Here is a 19,841-nt window from a genome sequence, read left to right as displayed (position 1 = left end):
TGCTTTACAATGTTGTGTTCATTTCTGCTGTACAATAAAGTGAATCAGCTGTGTGTATAAATATATCCCCTTCCTCTTGGACCCCCTCCCCATTCCCCAGTCCCACCTGTCTAGGTCATCACAGAGCACTAGGGTGAGCTCCCTGTACTATGCAGCAGGTTCCCACCAGCTATCTGTTTTTCACATTGTAATGTTTTTATGTCACACCTAATCTCCCAGTTCATCCCACCCTCCCCTTCTCCCCCGTCCACATTTCCATTCTCTACGTCTGCATCTGTATTCCTGCCTTACAAATAGGTTCGTGTGTACCATTTTTCTAGATTCCATATATATATGCGTTAATATACGATATTTGTTTTACTCTGACTTACTTCACTCTGTATGACAGACTCTGGGTCCATCCACGTCTCTACAAATGGCCCAATTTCGTTCCTTTTTATGGCTGAGTAATATTCCATTACATATATATGTACCACATCTTCTTTATCCATTCATCTGTCGATTAACATTTAGGTTGTTTCCACATACTGGCTATTGTAAATACAGCTGCAGTGACCATTGGGGTACTTGTATCTTTTTGAATTATGGTTTTCTCAGGTTATATGCCCAGTAGTGGGATTGCTGGGTCATATGGTAGTTCTAGTTTTAGTTTTCTGAGGAACCTCCATACTGTTCTCCACAGTGACTGTATCAATTTTCATTCCCACCAGCAGTGCAAAAGGGTTCCCTTTTCTCCATATCCTCTCCAGCATTTATTGTTTGTAGATTTTTTGATGATGGCCATTCTGACTGGTCTGAGGTGATACTTCATTGTAGTTTTGTTCTGCATTTCTCTAATAATTAGTGATGTGGAGCAACTTTTCAGGTGTTTGTTGGCCATCTGTATGTCTTCTTTGGAAAAATGTCTATTTAGGTCTTCCTCTCATTTATTGATTGGGTTGTTTGTTATTCTGTTATTGAGCTGTTTGTATATTTTGGAGATTGATCCTTTGTCCGTTGCTTCCTTTGCAAATATTTTCTGACATTCTGAGGGTTGTCTTTTCATTTTGTTGATGGCTTCCTTTACTGTGCAAAAGCTTTTAAGTTCCATTAGGTCCCATTTGTTTATTTTTGTTATTATTTTCATTACTCCAGGAGGTGGGTCAGAAAAGATCTTGCTGTGATTTGTGTCAAAGAGTGTTTTTCCTATGTTTTCCTCTAAGAGTTTTATAGTGTCTGGTCTTACCTTTAAGTCTTTAATACATTTTGAGTTTATTTTTGTGTATGGTGTTAGGGAGTGTTCTAATTTCATTCTTTTACATGTAGCTGTACAGTTTCCCCAGCACCACTTATTGAACAGATTGTCTTTCTCCATTGTATATTCTTGCCTCCTTTGTCATAGATTAGGTGACCATAGGTGCGTGGGTTCATCTCTGGGATTTCTATCCTATACCTTTGATGCATATTTCTGTTTTTGTGCCAGTGCCATACTGTCTTGATTACTGTAGCTTTTAATATAGTCTGAAGTCCTCCAGCTCCACTTTTCTTTCTCGAGATTGCTTTGGCTGTTCAGAGTCATTTGTGTTTCCATACAAATTGTAAAATTTTTTGCTCTAATTCTGTGAAAAATACCATTGGTAATTGATAGGGATTGCATTGAATCTGTAGATTGCTTTGGGTAGTATAGTCATTTTCATAATATTGATTCTTCCAATCCAAGAACATGGTATATCTCTCCATCTGTTTTTGTCATCTTTGATTGCTTTCATCAGTGTTTTATAGTTTTTTGAGTGCAGGTCTTTTGTCTCTTTAGGTAGGTTTATTCCTAGATATTTTATTATTTTTGTTGCAGTGGTAAATGGGATTGTTTCTTTAATTTCTCTTTCTGATCTTTTGTTGTTAGTATACAGGAATGCAAGAGGTTTCTGTACATTAATTTTGTATCCTGCAACTTTACCAAATTCATTTATGAGTTCTAGTAGTTTTCTGGTGGCATCTTTAGGATTTCCTATGTATAGTATCATGTCATCTGCAAATAGTGACAGTTTTACTTCTTTCCCAATTTTGCTTTCTTTTATTTCTTTTTTTTCTCCGATTGCCATGGCTAGGACTTCCAAAACTATGTTGAATAAGTGTGGCAAAAGTGGGCAACCTTGTCTTGTTCCTGATCTTAGAAGAAATGCTTTCAGTTTTTCACCATTGAGAATGATGTTGACTGTGGGTTTGTCATATTTGGCTTTTATTATGTTGAGGTAGGTTCCCTTTATGCCCACTTTCTGGAAATTTTTTTATCATAAATGGGTGTAGAATTTTGTCAAAAGCTTTTTCTGCATCTATCGAAATGATCATATGGTTTTTATTCTTCAGTTTGTTAATATGGTGTATCACATTGATTGATATGTGTATATTGAAGAATCCTTGCATCCCTGGGATAAATCCCACTTGATCCTGGTGTATGATCCTTTTAATGTGCTGTTGAATTCTGTTTGCTAGTATTTATTTGTTCAGGATTTTTGCATCTATGTTTATCAGTGATATTGGCCTGTAATTTTTCTGTGTGTGTGATATCTTTGGTTTTGGTATTAGGGTGATGATGGCCTTGTAGAACGAGTTTGAGAGTGTTCCTCACTCTGCAGTCTTTTGGAAGAGTTTGAGAAGGATTGGTGTTAGCTGTTCTCTAAATATTTGGTAGAATTCGCCTGTGAAGCCATCTGGTCCTGGACTTTTGTTTGTTAGAAGACTTTTAATCACAGTTTCAGTTTCGTTAGTTGTGATTGGTCTGGTCATATTTTCTATTTCTTCCTGGTTCAGTCTTGGAAAGTTGTACTTTTCCAAGAATTTGTCCATTTCTTCCAGGTTGTCCATTTTATTGGCATATAGTTGCTTATAGTAGTCTCGTATCATCCTTTGTATTTCTGTGGTGTCAGTTGTAACTTCTCCTTTTGCAATTTTATTGATTTGAGTCCTCTCTCTTTTTTTCTTGATGAGTCTGGTTAACGGTTTATCAATTTTGTTTACCTTCTCAATGCACCAACTTTTAGTTTTATTGATCTTTGCTGTTATTTTTTTAATTTCTATTTCTTTTATTTCTACTCTCATCTTTATGATTTCTTTCCTTCTGCTAACTTTGGGTTTTCTTTCTTCTTCTTTCTCTAGTTGCTTTATGTGTAAGGTTAGATTGTTTATTTGAGATTTTTCTTGTTTCTTGAGGTGAGATTGAATTGCTATAAACTTCCCTCTTAGAACTGCTTTTGCTGCATCGCATAGGTTTTGGTTCATTGTGCTTTCATTATCATTTGTTTCTAGGTATTCTTTTATTTCTTCTTTGATTTCTTCAGTGATCTCTTGGTTATTTATCAGTGCAGTGTTTAGCCTCCATGAGTTTGTGTTTTTTACAGTTGTTTTCCTATAATTGATTTCTAATCTCATAGTATTGGTGTCAGAAAAGATGCTTGATACGATTTCAATTTTCTTAAATTTTCCAAAGCTTGATTTGTGACCCAGGGTGTGATCTATCCTGGAAAATGTTCTGTGTGCACTTCAGAAGAAAGTGTATTCTGTTGCTTTCACCTGGAATGTCCTATAAGTATCAATTAAATCTATCTGGTCTATTGTGTCATTTAAAGCTTGTGTTTCCTTATTTTCTGTCTGGATGATCTGTCCATTGGTGTAAGTGGAGTGTTGAGGTCTCCCACTGTTATTGCGTTACTGTCATTTTCCCCTTTTATGGCTGTTAGTATTTGCCTTAGGTATTGAGGTGCTCCTATGTTGGGTGCATAAACATTTATAATTATTCCGTCTTCTTCTTGGATTGATCCCTTGATCATTACATAGTGTCCTTTCTTTTCTCTTGGAACATTCTTTACTTTTAAGCCTATTTTGTCTATATGAGTATTGCTCCTTTAGCTTTCTTTTGGTTTCCATTTGCATGGAATACCTTTTTTCCATCCCCTCACTTTCCATCTGTATGTGTCCCTAGGTCTGAAGTGGATCTCTTATAGACAGCATATATACAAGTCTTATTTTTGTATCCATTCAGCCAGTCTATGTCTTTTGGTTGGAGCATTTAATCCATTTTCATTCAAGGTAATTATAGATATATATGTTCCTATTACCTTTCTCTTTATTGTTTTGGGTTTGTTTTTGTAGGTCCTTTTCTTCTTTTTCTCTTGTGTTTCCTGCCTAGAGAAGTTCTTTTAGCATTTGTTGTAAAGCTGATTTGGTGGTGCTCAATTCTCTTAGCTTTTGCTTATCCCTAAAGCTTTCGATTTCTCCATCAAATCCGAATGAGATCCTTGATGGTTAGAGTAATCTTTGTTGTAGGTTTTTCTCTTTTATTACTTTAAAAATATCCTGACCCTCCCTTCTGGCCTGCAGAGTTTCTGCTGAAAAAACAGCTGATAACTTTATGGGGATTCCCTTTTACGTTATTTGTTGCTTTTCCCTTGCTACTTTTAATATCTTTTCTTTGTGTTTAATTTTTGTTAGTTTGATTAATATGTGTCTTGGTGGTTTCTCCTAGGGTTTATCTTGTATGGGACTCTCTGCAGTTTCTGCACTTTGGTGGCTATTTCCTTTCCCATGTTAGGGAAGTTTTCAACTATAATCTCTTCACATATTTTCTCAGATTCTTTCTCTTTTTCTTCTGGAACCCCTATAATTCGAATGTTGTGTGTTTAATGTTGTCCCAGAGGCCTCTGACACTGTCCTCAATTCTTTTCATTCTTTTTTCTTTATTCTGCTCCTCAGCAGTTATTTCCACCATTCTATCTTCCAGCTCATTATTTGTTCTTCTTTCTCATTCTGCTGTTGATTCCTTCTAGTGTATTTTTTTGCTTCAGTTATTGTGTTGTTCATCACAGTTTTATGTTTTTTAGTTCTTCTAGGTCTTTTTTAAACATTTCTTGTATTTTCTCAATCCATGCCTTCATTCTATTTCTGAGATTTTGTATCATCTTTATTAGTATCATTACTCTGAATTTCTTTTCAGGTAGGTTGCCTATTTTCTCTTCATTTATTTGGTGTTGTAGGTTTTTACTTTGGTCCTTCATCTGTAACACATTTTTTTGTCAACTCATTTTTTTTAATGTGTGGGGCTTTGTTCCTGTCTTACTGGTTGTTTGGCCTGAGGTGTCCAGCACTGGAGTTTGCAGGCAGTTGGGTAGAGTGAGGTCTTGGTGCCGAAGTGAGGATCTCCGGGAGATCTCACTCTGATTAATATTTCCTGGTGTCTGAGGTTCTCTGTTAGTCCAGCGGTTTGGACTTGTTATCCCCACCTCAGCAGCTCAGGCCCGACCCTCAGCCTGGGAAACAAGATTCTGCAAGCCGTGTGGCGTGGCAAAAAAAAGAAGAAAAAAAAAGTATGATATCGAAGAATAAAAAATAAAGTGAAAAATAAAAAATATATTGGAAAAACTAGAAATATAAGTGAAACAACAACAACAAGGTAAAACAGAACCAAAACAGGAAAAAAAAAAAAAAGAGGCAGGGAAGAAACCAAAAGGAGCAGAACAATCACAAAGAGTAAAAGATAAAATAAAATTAGAAAAATGAAAGACTTAATAGAAAAAATAAAAATATAAATGATACCATCACAAGGTAAACAGAACCACAACGTTTAAAAAAAAAAAAAGAAAAAAATGAAGAAAAGAAAAAGGGGCTGGAAAAAGCCTTGGCTTGGGTCAAGGACCTTAGGTGGTGGTGGGGGTTTAAGGTGGGGGCAGGCCCCTAGGCTCAGGACCTGCACAGCCGGAAAGGACAACATGGCTGGAGGGGGCCTCAGAGCGTGGATTAGAGTGCAGGGGCAGGGTTTGGGCTCTGCACAGCCAGTGGTGGCCTTGGAGTGCAGAGGATCAGGCCCAAGACCTCAGCCGGCTCCGTATGGCCCAGGTGGGCGGGGGAAACACTGGCTTTGTTCCTTTCTGATCCTCCAATCTCCCAAGGGTCTCTCTGCATCCCCGTTGCTCTCCTCACTGTGGGTGGGCCACTCTAGATGTGGGAACCCCTCCCCCAGCCGCCCCACAGGGGCATCCATCCCATCCTGCCTCCATTTCTTCTCCCCCACGCCACGTCCTACCTGGTTACTTGGGGGTTCTTCCCATCCCCTTCGGTGTCCGTGGCCCCTCACAAGTGCCTGGTAGTTGCCCTAGTTGTAAGGAGATGTGAACTCTGTGTCCTCCTATTTTGCTATCTTGACTCTGCCCCCTCAGATTTTAGTGTTAACCTTTCTCTTAATTGATTTCTAGTCTCATTTCATTGTGGCCACATAACATAATCTGTGTGCCTTCAATTCTTTTAAATCATTTAAGGGTAGGTCAGGATATGGTCACTTTTGCTATATGTTTCATAGGCACTTGAAAATCATGTGTATTCTGTTGATTAGATTCTGTTGGTTGCTGGTGTTATTGAGTTCTTGTGTATCATTGCTGATTTATTGTGTTCTTGTTCTATTAATTTTAGAGAGGACATTCAGGTCTCTAGCATTATAGCTATAATAAATGCATTTGTCTGTTTTTCTTTTCAGGTCTATCAGTTTTTGCTTCCCATTACTGCACCTCTTTTGTTTGATATGTACACATTTAGGTTTGCTATGTCTTCTTGCTGGATTGACATTATGTGATATATCTCTTTGTCCCTGATACTTTTCTTTGTTGATGTCTACTTTACCTGATATTAATATAGCCACACCTGTTTTCTTTTAATTCATGCTTATATAGTATATCTTTCTCTATCTTTTGACTTCCAACCTACTTATATCATTCTGTTTGAAGTGAGTTACTTTTAAGAAGTATAAAGTTGGGGTTATTTTTTTTTTAAATCTATTCTGCTGATCTCTGTCTTTTAATTGGTACGTGTGTATGTATGTGTGTGTGTGTGTGTGTGTGTGTGTGTGTACCATTTACATTTAGTACAGTTATTGAATATGTTAGTACTGAAGTTTGCTTTTTGGTTGTTTGTTTTCTGTTTATTCTGGTTTTTTGTTTTTTGGGGGTTTTTTTGCGGTATGCGGGCCTCTCACTGCTGTGGCCTCTCCTGTTGCAGAGCACAGGCTCCAGACTCACAGGCTCAGCGGCCATGGCTCATGGGCCCAGCCGCTCCGTGGCATGTGGGATCTTCCCAGACCGGGGCACGAACCCGTGTCCCCTGCATTGGCAGGTGGACTCTCAACCACTGCGACACCAGGGAAGCCCTGTTTATTCTGTTTTTAATTTCTCTTTTTTCTTTTTTCTGCCTCCTTTGGGTTACTTGAACCTTTTTTAGGATTCCATTTTCCGTTTTCATTCTGTTATAATGATTCTGGGTGTATCTCTTTGTATAGATGCTTTAGAGATTGTTCTAGGATTACATCACTTACATATGTACATGTATACATTCAGCCCTCCATATCTGTAGGTTCCACATCTGCACATTCAGAGGACTGAGCGTACTATGCCAGCCATTTAATATAAGGGAGTTAAGCATCTGAGGGGTTTGGTATTGGATGGGGAGGAGTGTCCTGGAACCGATCCCCTGTGGTTACCAAGGGACAACTGTATATAATATATATATGTGCATGTATATAATATATACTTTGTAATTGCTCACTGAGGTTTTTCTGTGATGGCTGCTTAAAATTCTTGGCACATAATTCTGACATCAGTGTCATCTCACTGTTGATGTCTGTTGATTGTTTTTTCTTATTTAATTTGATATATTCCTGGTTCTTAGCTCTACTGAGTATTATATAAGACTCTAGATCTTATTTAAATCTTGTATTTTAGTGGGGTTTTTTTTTAACACTGCTCTTTTCGGTTTAGGTTACCACCTCATTGCTGCCAGGTTGAGAAGGAAGTCCAGACTTTCCACTATACCTCTGTTGATACCTAGGAGAGGAAGGGCTCCTTTCTACTGCTGGACAGAATTAGAAGTTTAGGCTCCCCTCTCTGCATCCTCTGATACCAATCTCAGCCTCATATTATCCGCTGATAACAAGAGGCACCTTGTTATTGCTCCTCACGTGGTCTCCAGTGACATCATTGGGGATGGCCTTGTTGCTGCTAATCGGTAGTGGAAGTCCTGATTCTTTACTTGGCCTCTGACTCTACTCCAGCCAGGAGGGGGTGGAATGCCATGTTACTGCCAGGTGGGGGTAGAAGGTCAGGCTCCCCACATGCCACATGATTGCCACTGATTGGGGGGGTTGTTGGTGGCCACTTGTTACCACCCAGAAATGATTAATGTCCTGACTCCCCACTCAGCCTTCACCAACAGCATTCCTTTGGGGGAATGGGAGGAGGAGAGCTGAGGCACCTCATTACAGTCTGGCAAGGGTGGAATTCTTGGCTCTCCATTCCACTTTTGCTGACATTGGTGGTATAGAGCCCCAGTTTTTTTGTGGTGTTTGTCAAAACTTTTGTCTTGCTAGGTTGCTCTTTTTCCTGGTCCTTTGCCTAAAGAGATCATGTTTTTCTTGGATCTCTTTATGTGTGTGCCCATTGGTGTTCAGTGTTGTCAGCTTCTTCACTATCTATGATATATTAGGCAAAAATAAAACCCAAGGAACTCATCACTGTCTTGTTCCTTGGGTCTGAAGTTCACTAGCCAGCCTGCCTGTTTCTCTCCACTTCTCACAGGCTCTGTATGTTTGTGAGATATATTTTTATATATGTCCAGGGTTTTTAGTTGTGCTTAGCAGGAGATACAGGGAAAAGTATGTCTACTCTACTTTACTAAAGCAGAGGTCTCATTTTTTATAGGAGTAATATTTATAAGAATTAAATTAAATGCTGTGTGAGACCCATGGCCCAGTACCTAACACATGGTACTGGCTCTATAAATGTTAGCTCTTATTTTTGTCATATATGTCTTTCTTATTCAGAATGATCTTAAATTGTCATGGTAAGTTTTGACCAGTACATTTATGGTTGGATCTTTTGAGCACTAAAATTACTTTCTGAGCTTTCATTTGATATTAAAATCCAGGGTCAGAATAGTATTGAAAAGAGCATGGACTTTGAGTGAAACAAGCATGTTTCTGTTAGTTTTGTGTCTTACACCTTATTGTTTAATCTCAGCCTCAATTTCCCATTTTGAAAAAGTCATTATTAATACTAATCTTAAAGGATTATGAGCATTGAATGAAATAGCTTTATAAATTACTTATAAATTCTAATATTTTCAGGTTTGTTATATCACAGATAAACTATGAAAATTGAGTCTCTAACCATTCATTTGCTTATCAGTGTTTACCTGTTAACAGAAATGAAAGTTTTGCCATATAGTATTGTTCTCTGATTTGTTGCTTTAAAGGTCCAAAATGATTCGCTTTGATAGGGATGTAAGTGCTTAATTTAGATTGTTGTAATCATTATCAAAAATTTCCCTCCATATCTCCCCTTTTTTGTCAGTGTATTAACATGCTCAAATTTCTCCCATCTAAAGCAAAACAATATTTCTTAGAATTGCACCTCTAGTCCCAACCTCACTGAACTTAAAAGAAAAATTTATACAAATTTGTTCATTATTCCCTCTTAAAACCACTGTAATCTGGCCTCTCCCCACCCCACCCTCAAATCATCGGTGACTTCAGTCCTTACCTTACCTAATCTCTCTCAGCTTTTGATAATATGGGAACTGCTTCATTCTTGAAATTCTCTTCCTTTGGCTTCCACCATCTTTCCTAATTTTCTTGCATTTCTCTTCCTGTTCTTTGTGAGTTTTTTCTCAGCTGTAGAACTTTTTCACCTGTATCTACTACAGATTGTATTTTCCATTATATTTTCAGTTTGTGTAGACCATCACCTGGTATGTAGCAGATGCTGCATAAATAATTCTTCAACTTAAATTGTCTATCCCTTAAGATTAGTTATCCTTGGTGTTCCATCCTTGGCCCTCTTCTCTGCTAATTCTACTTACTTTCCTTGATTGATTTTTATTAATTTCAATGGCTTTAGTTATCTTGTGGATCATATCCCTCTTCCCCTTTCATATATTTTCCAGTGCCCTTTCTCTTTTTTTTTTTTTTTAAGAAAGAAATGCAAAATTTTATTTGAGCCAAATTTGAGGATTATAACCTGGGAAGAGCATCTCAGAAAGGTCTGAGAACTGTTCCAACTGATTCACTTTGTTATAAAGCAGAAACTAACACGCCCTTTCTCTTTGATTGTGCTTATAATCGTTGATTAAGTAAAGTCTCCATGTAGAAATTCACTCAAGCCAAATTGACAAAATAGGACATTTCAGCTTCTCTGCTTGACCATTCTACATAGAGTAAACATGGAGGGCTTTAACTTTTAACCACTTTACAAAAGTGAATACCTGTGTGTAATGCTGATGTATTAGTTGATACTTGAAAATTTCAAATAAAGCCATTTTACTTACATTACTAGTTATAGAAATAAAAATTACAATGTACATTTATCGTTGGTTTCACTTCTTATCTGTGAACTATGAGCCTCAGTAACTGACTTAATCCAAGGTCCAAATTATTTATGTATGTATTATAACTTGGTATAAATAATTAGGTATAAATTATATATACACATACAGTGATATTTAAACGTATTGCAAACCATGTTGCTTTTATTCAACGTTGTACAGGAGGTCTTAGCTACTACTGTAGTACAAAAAAAGAAATAAAATTGGTAAAAAATAGGAAAGAAAAGCAACCTTAGTATTTACAAATATGTAATTTTTATGCAGAAAACACGAGAGAATCAACAGATAAATATTTAGATTAATAAATGTGTTTATTGAGTTGCTGGGATTAAAATTAATATTCATCAATTAAGATAATCCTATTTGTTGTAATAGCTACATCTCAGTGGCTTAACAAAATTAAATTTGTTTTTCATTAAGAAAAAGTGTTTGGATTTTTTAAAGTTGATATTCTCATTACCAGTGCCAGTGAACATGCATATCTGTCCCATTAGATAGTAAGCTCCATGAGGATAGGAGCCACATCTTTGTTACTCACTGCTATATTCTTAGCAGAATGATATTTCTAAACTGTAAATCCAGTGGTATAATGCCACTCCTTAAAAGTTTTCTAAATATTCCTCATTACCAATAGAATGAAACCCAAGCCCCCTTGCATGGTATGTAAGACTTTGCATGAGCCATTCCCTATTTACTACTTAAGCTTTTTTTACCCTATCCCCTGTCCTCAACTTTGTATTTCTCCAAAGGGGCCGTAATAACTCTTATCCATGCCTTTGCATTTATAAATTAATTTTTTCTCTTGGAAATGTCTTTCTCACCTTTGGTAACCATTTTCCTTTTTTTTCTTTTTTCTTTTTTAACAGCTCAAGTACTGTACTCATCAGGATGGCTTCCTCAATCCTCCTCCTCCCCTCTCTGTTTTGTCCTTTCCACCCCTGAAAGCAAGTCTGAATGTTGTCCTTCCTCTATGCTTCCATAACACTGCTCATATCTCTATTATGACCCTTATACAGTTTACTTATTTCTTTCCCCACTAGCCTATAAACCTGTAAGAGCAGGGATTCTGTGCCTCATTTATCTTTATATTCCCAAATGTATGCACAGGTTTGAAACCCAGAAGATTTTAAATAAAAGTTTATAGAATAAGAAAGATCAGTGTTAAGGCTGTTGGGGCAATTCAAGTGAGAATGATGAGAGCTTAAACTAAAAGAATAGCAGTAGGGATGAAGAGAAGTGGTTTTAAAATGGATGTATATGGTTGGTGAAAGACGGCTTCCAAGTGTCCAGCTTGGGAAGTGTAGTGGCCGTTCATCTAGATGAGAAATAGAAAAATAATAGAATTATGGCGGGGGAAAACCAACATGATATTACTTAAATTTTGGTAGTTTCCAGTGGTAATTATGACCACATTAAAGAATTGGAAAGTAGAGGTACCCTTAAATGTCCAATAAGAATGTATTTTAAAATTAAGTTGTAGAAAAAAATTTTATGTATACACACACATACGTAATCAATCACATACAGAATGAAAGTATTATGAAACAAGTATTCAGTATCTACCCAAATCGTTTCCTTCATCTCTCCCTGATTAGACGGCTTAGAAGTCAGGGTAGTAATTTCTGCTGTAGATTGTCCCCTGTGGATCAAAAATCCTTGTCAACACCTGTAATCCTAAACTTTGAGGGAACTTTTAAAAACCCAGACGAATCTAAGCTTATAGGAGATAAATTTATTTTTCCATCTTCAGTATCTAACTTCCTCTAATAAAGAAGGATTTAAATACGTATCTTTAAATGGATGAGAATTCGGAGCAGTTCCAATGGGTGTGTAGGTGATAAGGACTGAGTCTTTCAACCAATTCTGTGATTCTTTGAGGCAGGCCATGGAGAGACCCTATATTGCTGTTACAGATTATTGATGCTGTAGCCCATTGCTAGACTTGAGAAATAGACCAGGAGTAACACCCTGGCCTCATTGTGTTGTTGAGAAGATGCTTTGATCCTTTTCACAGCACTAACTCATGTCTATCTAGTGTATATCACGCTGGTTACCTGCTCTGTTATACTACCCCTTGTGTAGTATAAATACTCCCTGGCTAGTCCCTTTAAGTATTCCTTTCTATCATTATGGAGTCAGAAAGAGGAGGCTGGCTCAAGTCTCCACCAGTTGTCTCTTCTTTTTATTGATCCTGATACTCCATATAAAACTACTTTGCAATGATAGCTCTTATGTTCAGCTTTCCTCTTAAGCCCTAGGAATTATTAGAGAACTGTTTCTGCTGTCCCTCCCCCTACCACCTTTTAAATGTAAACATTTTGATTAATGTCATTTAAATGATTTCTTTGGCTTTTATGTTAACTTTCTAATAGAAAATAAGTACTAACTTTCATTTATTTAGCACATAGTAAATGCTAAACTATTTATTATTTTTAATCTTCTCAATAACACAACTAGATAGGTAAAGTTTATCCTTATTTTACAAATGAAGAAAATGAGAATCAAAGATCAGAAGTTACTTGCCTCAAATGTATCACAAGTATATTGCTGAGCCAGCATTGGAACTCAAGTCTTATCCTCTTCTAAAGCCCTACTCCTTCTTCTGTTTCATATTACATCATACCCCTGGGAAGATATATGATTTTATAGTTATTAGAAAAGGAGGAAAAACATGTAATTTTATAAACAGTTTTACAGGTGACTTAAGAAGTATGCCTTGTGAGGTGAGGAATTACTGGGATATTCCTTTTCATCCTAGGTCAGATGTTATCAACATTCTTTTGTTGTTGTTGTTGTTGTTTTGTTTGGCCGTGCCACACATCTTGCAGGATCTTAGTTCCCCTACCAGGAATCAAACCCAGGCCCCAGCAGTGAAAGTACAGAGTCCTAACCACTGGAGCACCAGGGAATTCCCTCAACATTCTTAAGTAAAGATTTGCACTGTTGTGATGATTATCTTTGTACCCCACTCTAACTTAGAATATTCTTTTCATCCTAGATCAGATGTTATTAACATTCTTACGTAAGATTTGCACTGTTGTGATGACTAGGCCACAGGGTGCCCAGACATTTGGTCAAACATTTTTCTGGGTGTGTCTGTGAGGCTGTTTCTGGATGAGATTAACATTTGAGTAGATAGACTGAGTAAATTATTGCCCACTCTAATGTGGGTGGGTCTTATCCAATCAATTGAAGACCTGAAGAGAACAAAAAGGCTGAGTAAGAAGAAACTTCACCTACCTGACTGCTGGAGCTGGAACATTATCATTTCCTGCCTTTGGACTGGAACTGAAAAATCATCTCTTCCTAGGTCTCCAGCCTGCCAGCTTTCAGACTAGAACTTATACCATCAGCTGTCCTGGTTCTCAGGCCTTTGGATTCAGACTGAAACTACATCGTTGGTTGTTCTGAGTCTTTGACTTGCCAGCCACGTATCTTGGGACCTCCATAATTTTGTGAGCCAATTATTTATATGTATATACATATATAATATATTTATATATGCACACATATACATACATACACACACACCACACACACATCACACATATACCAGTAGTTATATATATAACAAATAGGCTTATAGCCAAATATATAGCGTACTGGTTCATTGGTTCTGTTTCTCTAAAGAACTCTAATACAACTGTTTTCTGCCTTACTTTTCTTCACAAATGCTCCCAAGCCTCTCATTACCTTTTTTCCCTCCACGACACCCACTCTCATTCTTAATATGTCTGTTTACTTACAGTTACTCAGAACACTGCTCACAAAATTACTGCAGGTAACTTATTTTTCCAATACTACTGTGAATTACATCCTATTAATGGCCCCTGCGTGTGCATGCACACACTCTTATACAGGCACATTATTCTTCATATAGTACATCAGCTAGTCAGTAACTTTCTGTGATAATGAAAATATTCTATGTTTGTGGTATACAATATAATAGCCATTAGCCACATGTATTAGCATTCTCCAGAGAAACAGAGCCAATTGGAAGGAGAGATAGATAGATAGATAGATAGATAGATAGATAGATAGATAGATAGATAGGGAGATTGATTTACTGTGTGGAGTTGGCTTATGTTATTATGGAAGCTAAGCAGTCCTAAGATCCGCAGTCGGAAAACTGGTCCAGGAAAGCCAATAATAAAGTTGCAATCCAAATTTTAGTCCAAAGGCAGAAGTCTGATATTCCATCTCAAAGACAGTGGCAGAGAGAAAGAATTCTATCTTACTGGGCCTTTTGTTCTATTCAGGCCTTCAGTGGATTCAATGAGTCCCACTCACATTAAGGAAAACAATCTGCTTTCCTCAGTCTACTGATTCAAATGTTAAGCTCATCCAAAAAAACCATCACAGACACACCTAGAAATAATGTTTAGCCAAGTGTCTGGGTACCCTGTGGCCCAGCAAGTTGACACATAAAAGTAACCATCATATTACATATGGCTACTGACCGCTTAAAATATGGCTAGACCAACCAAGGAACTAAATTTCTAATTTTTATTTAATTTTAAGTAATTTAAATGTAAATAGGTATACATGGCTCACAGTTACTATTTTGTTTTTTTGTTTTGTTTTGTTTTGTTTTTTTATATATGTTCCCATATCTCTTCCCGCTTGCGTCTCCCTCCCTCCCACCCTCCCTATCCCACCCCTCCAGGCTGTCACAAAGCACCGAGCCAATATCCCTGTGCTATGCGGCTGCTTCCCACTAGCTATCTACCTTAACGTTTGGTAGTGTATATATGTCCATGCCTCTCTCTCGCTTTGTCACCATTTACCCTTCCCCCTCTCCATAGCCTCAAGTCCATTCTCTAGTAAGTCTGTGTCTTTATTCCTGTTTCACTCCTAGGTTTTTCATGACATTTTTTTCCTTAAATTCCATATATATGTGTTAGCATACGGTATTTTTCTCTCTCTTTCTGACTTACTTCACTCTGTATGACAGACTCTAGGTCTATCCACCTCATTACAAATAGCTCAATTTCGTTTCTTTTTATGGCTGAGTAATATTCTATTGTATATATGTGCCACATCTTCTTTATCCATTCATCCGATGATGGACACTTAGGTTGTTTCCATCTCTGGGCTATTGTAAAAAGAGCTGCAATGAACATTTTGGTACATGACTCTTTTTGAATTATGTTTTTCTCAGGGTATATGCCCAGTAGTGGGATTGCTGGGTCATATGGTAGTTCTATTTGTAGTTTTTTAAGGAACCTCCATACTGTTCTCCACAGTGACTGTATCAATTTACATTCCCACCAACAGTGTAAGAGGGTTCCCTTTTCTCCACACCCTCTCCAGCATTTATTGTTTCTAGATTTTTTGATGATGGCCATTCTGACTGGTGTGAGATGATATCTCATTCGCAGTTACTATTTTGGACAACACAGTGGTAGATTGTCTCAGTCCTAGAATGAAGCTTTGACTGATGCTGCAGGACCATTCAGACTACTTCTCCAGTATCTGGCTTCCACCTGGGCTTGAAACACCTCCTCTGGGAGAACACAGCCACCATGTAAAAAGTCCAACTACCCTGAGACTGCCATGCTATGAGGAAGTATTAAGCTAGTCACATGGAGAGAGTATATCAAGAGAGGGAGAGAAAGCCCTATCTGTTCTAGCCATCCATCCCATTTGAAGGAAATGTGAATGAAGAAACTGTATTGGACCTCTAACCCAATCAGGCCTTCAGGTGACTTCAGCCAGAGCTGCCACCTGACTCAATGAAAACTCACAAGCAAGAAGTTCCATCTAAACCTGCAGAACCATGAGAGATAATAAATTGTTGTCTTAAGCCACTCAGTTTTGGGGTGATTTGCAAGGCAATAAATAACCAGAACAGAAGTATGCTAAGGAATCAAGGCTTCCTATTTTTCTGGCTCCCCTAGATCCCAATCTTCTTTTCTTTCTGTTTTCTACTTTCTTGCTTTTTGTGGTATAAACTTTTATGCTTAGAACTAAATTAGCAGTTTGGGAAAGTCACAGTTATCTGGCCTTCAAGTATCTTGGCTTTTTGACCTCATATTTAAAAGGCTTTCCTGCTTTCAGATAGGCCAAGTTGGACCAATGTTTGCCTTTTACTTCCTTAGTAAAGGCCATAACCAGTTAATACAATCTAATACCCTGATCTTTTTCAATCAGTTGTCTTTTTTTTTTTTTTTTTTTTTTTGCGGTATGCGGGCTTCTCACTGTTGTGGCCTCTCCCGTTGCAGAGCACAGGCTCCGGACGCGCAGGCTCAGCGGCCATGGCTCACGGCCCTAGCCGCTCCACGGCATGTGGGATCTTCCCAGACCGGGACATGAGCCCGCGTCCCCTGCATTTGCAGGCAGACTGTCAACCACTGCGCCACCAGGGAAGCCCCGATCAATTGTCTTTTAAAAGTCTAATCCCAGAAGACAAATACCTATGCTTCAATATTAACATTTTAATCTCTACTTTGCTACCAGAAGAAAATGGATGGGAGGGAGAGGGATGTGTTGGGTAAATATTCAAATGATACCTGCTATATAAGCAATACCTCTTACATATAACAGACTAGTCATATACTCAGATCCTATATAAGTTATTTATACAACTTATAAATTGTGCTATTTAACACAGTTATATAGCCTTGAACTTTATCCCTTAATAATGTACTTTTTATTCCAGTGAGCTCAATATTTATAAAAATTTAAAAGGAATTTATTGCTAAATGTCAGGAAAACAAGTGTTTAGGACACAATTTACTATTATGATTGTTCTTAGTGAGCATTTTTTTGTGATTGACACTAAGAGGGCAAATTTTGGATCTGAAAATTTCATTAGGACTCTGTTACATCAGTGATTTGTTTTTTTCATTCCAGTTCTAAGAACAGATGGAAGTGGCGATGGATAATTCATATGATTTCAATCAACAAGGCTCATGTAATGGAATTCCATCTGAGAAGAAAAACAACTTCCTCGTGTCAGAAGATCATGGACAGAAAATCTTAAGTATACTACAGAATTTTCGAGAACAAAATGTCTTTTATGATTTCAAAATAATCGTGAAAGATGAAATAATCCCATGTCATCGTTGTGTGTTAGCAGCATGCAGTGACTTTTTCAGGTACTTTACCTTGTCTGTTTATCCCTCAGATTTTATGATACCACTAATTAAGTTATTTTTTACGGCTGTACTCAATTTCCCCCCACAGAACATGAAACAGTAATCTTTAATACTTAAAAAAAAATAATTAGAACCTAGATTAACTAATGATTTTTGAATATGAAAATATAAGAGTACCTTTTTTAAAGTTCAAGTCTTCCCAGGCTAGGATTGGGAAGTTCTGTGGAACATTAGTCCCTTGAATTGTTCTGGAAAAATATTGTTTTGATCTGGGGTCAGTTTTGTTTGGGGGATCCCTGCACTGTATAATTTGGGAAAAGAGGAAAGGACAGATTGAGCAAAAATGGAAGCCAAGTTCAAAGAAAATGAGGAGTCTGAGAAGAAAATACATTTCAGTCATGTATTATATCCCATGGATTGTCCAGGAGAGAGGGACTCTAATGCAGAGAATTTCTCTTCACTTTAGCCAAGATAGTCCTACAGTAGGGAAAAGTACTTCCAGAACCATTTCTGGAGAGCACCCAACTTTTTCTGATTCTAATTCTGAATATAATTTGGTTCCCCATGTAGATCGTCCTACAAGGAATATCCTAGTCATGACACTGTAAGAATCCACTGTGATGACAGTGGGTTTCTGATTCTTAACAGTGATTAAGGGTCATGACCTTAGTACTGTGGTAACTGTATCAAGGTAATACCTGTGAGGCCTATTCATCAGACAGACAAACCTCTCTTGCTGACATCTTGACCTTCAGCCCTCCTAGTCATACTGCAATAAACTCAAATCCTAATTGCAGTATTTTGCATTATGTTCAGTTTTAGAAACAATTTTTATTCTAAGTAAGCAGGGGTTAAATCTCTTAACAAAACACCTGTTTCTGTAGGGTTTCCTGCTTTGAATTTGGGAGCAGTGGCTCACTGCTGCATCACAGTTTACTGGGGACAAGGGGGGCTACAACTTTTACTAGCCTGTTTCCTAACTAGACTATATGTCTTCATGTATTCTTTTCATTTCATCTCTCATGTATCCTAAGTTATTCTTCTTCAGACTCTACTGGGGCCCTAACTGTTCTTATGTTCTCCCACTCTCAGGTTCCGCTAGTTTCTTCCCACCTCTCTTCTAATCCACTTTTTCTTCCAAGTAACTTTCTTGCTCCCTTATCTTTCATATCACCTCTTCATCAGAGGAAGCTGTACAGTATAATGGTTAAGTACTTGGCCTCTTAATGCACATGCCCTAAATCTAAATCCCAGCTCCACCACTTACTAGGCTTGTGACCTTAGGTAAGTTACACAACCTCTTCAGGCTTCAGTTTCCTTATTTGTAAAAATTTAAGATAATAAAAATAGGACCTAACTCATAATGAGTGTTGAATGAAATATTGTGTATATATATATTTTTTGCGGTATGCGGGCTTCTCATTGTTGTGACCTCTCCCGCTGCGGAGCACAGGCTCCGGATGCGCAGGCCCAGTGGCCACGGCCCGCGGGCCTAACCGCTCCGCGGCATGTGGGATCCTCCTGGAGCGGGGCACGAACCCGTGTCCCCTGCATCGGCAGGCGGACTCTCAACCACTGCGCCACCAGGGAAGCCCAAAATAATGTATATTAATGATTATGTCAGTGCCCACTACATTCAATTAATGTTAGCTGCAATTATTATTATTTCCAAACCTAGCCAAAAAATGGAAATAATTTGGTATGAACACACAGTCTTATTTCTCCATAATGTTTTCATGTTAACAAAGTAAGAAATTCGTATAAGCATTTGAACTGGCAGTCCTCTACTCTTTATGTTGAAGTTATTTATTAATTAAATGTATTTGCACATATATTTGTCCATAGTACTTTGTTCAGCCTACTCCTAGCTTTTTAGGGATCTACTTTCAATTTTTAAAAATGATTGTTAAAACAACATGTTTTTCAAAATTCGCATCTGTTTTGAAGTAAAACAAATGACAGTTTTATAATGACCTAGATCCTTTATTATATATAGTATTTTACTAAATGAGTATATAGTTCACATAAAAATATGTACAAATGTAGATAGAAAGTCTACATTATTTACACTCTTGTATGATAAGGCCACTAATTCATAATTTTGTGTTATGATCAAACTCACTGGAGTATTGAGATATAAACTCACAGAAATATTGGGGTATATAAAATTAAAATAGAAAATTACATAGTGCATGGTAAATGCCCTTTAAAATATTTTTGGAAAATTAAAATTATGATTGAGTGTAAAGTCACTGGAGACAAGATTCAAAAGGAATCACACGTATTGTGTAAACACTTTATGATAACATGGTAAATTTGAGATAGAAGTTAACTGGATACTTTAAA

The 19,841-nt window shown here is 37.4% G+C and overlaps 1 protein-coding gene across 2 annotated transcripts in view; it reads left to right on the top strand.

Moving 5' to 3' along the window:
* The window catches only part of KBTBD3 (kelch repeat and BTB domain containing 3), a 58,944-nt gene that overhangs the window by 29,557 nt on the left and 9,546 nt on the right, over positions 1-19,841 (top strand). The window contains exons 2-3 of one of the 2 annotated variants that reach the window (XM_030835959.3): positions 13,706-13,850; positions 17,251-17,495. In XM_030835959.3, coding sequence (XP_030691819.1) covers positions 17,263-17,495 — 233 coding nt within the window. In that variant the 5' untranslated portion in view covers positions 13,706-13,850; positions 17,251-17,262. The remainder of the gene's footprint in view (positions 1-13,705; positions 13,851-17,250; positions 17,496-19,841) is intronic. The other variant, XM_030835964.3, reaches the window with a different exon arrangement.

The sequence above is a fragment of the Globicephala melas genome, chromosome 8 (assembly GCF_963455315.2).
Source record: "Globicephala melas chromosome 8, mGloMel1.2, whole genome shotgun sequence".
In the NCBI taxonomy this organism is placed as follows: domain Eukaryota; kingdom Metazoa; phylum Chordata; class Mammalia; order Artiodactyla; family Delphinidae; genus Globicephala; species Globicephala melas.
The sequence above is the reverse complement of the archived record's forward strand: the minus strand, read 5'-3'. Positions and strand labels throughout refer to the sequence as shown.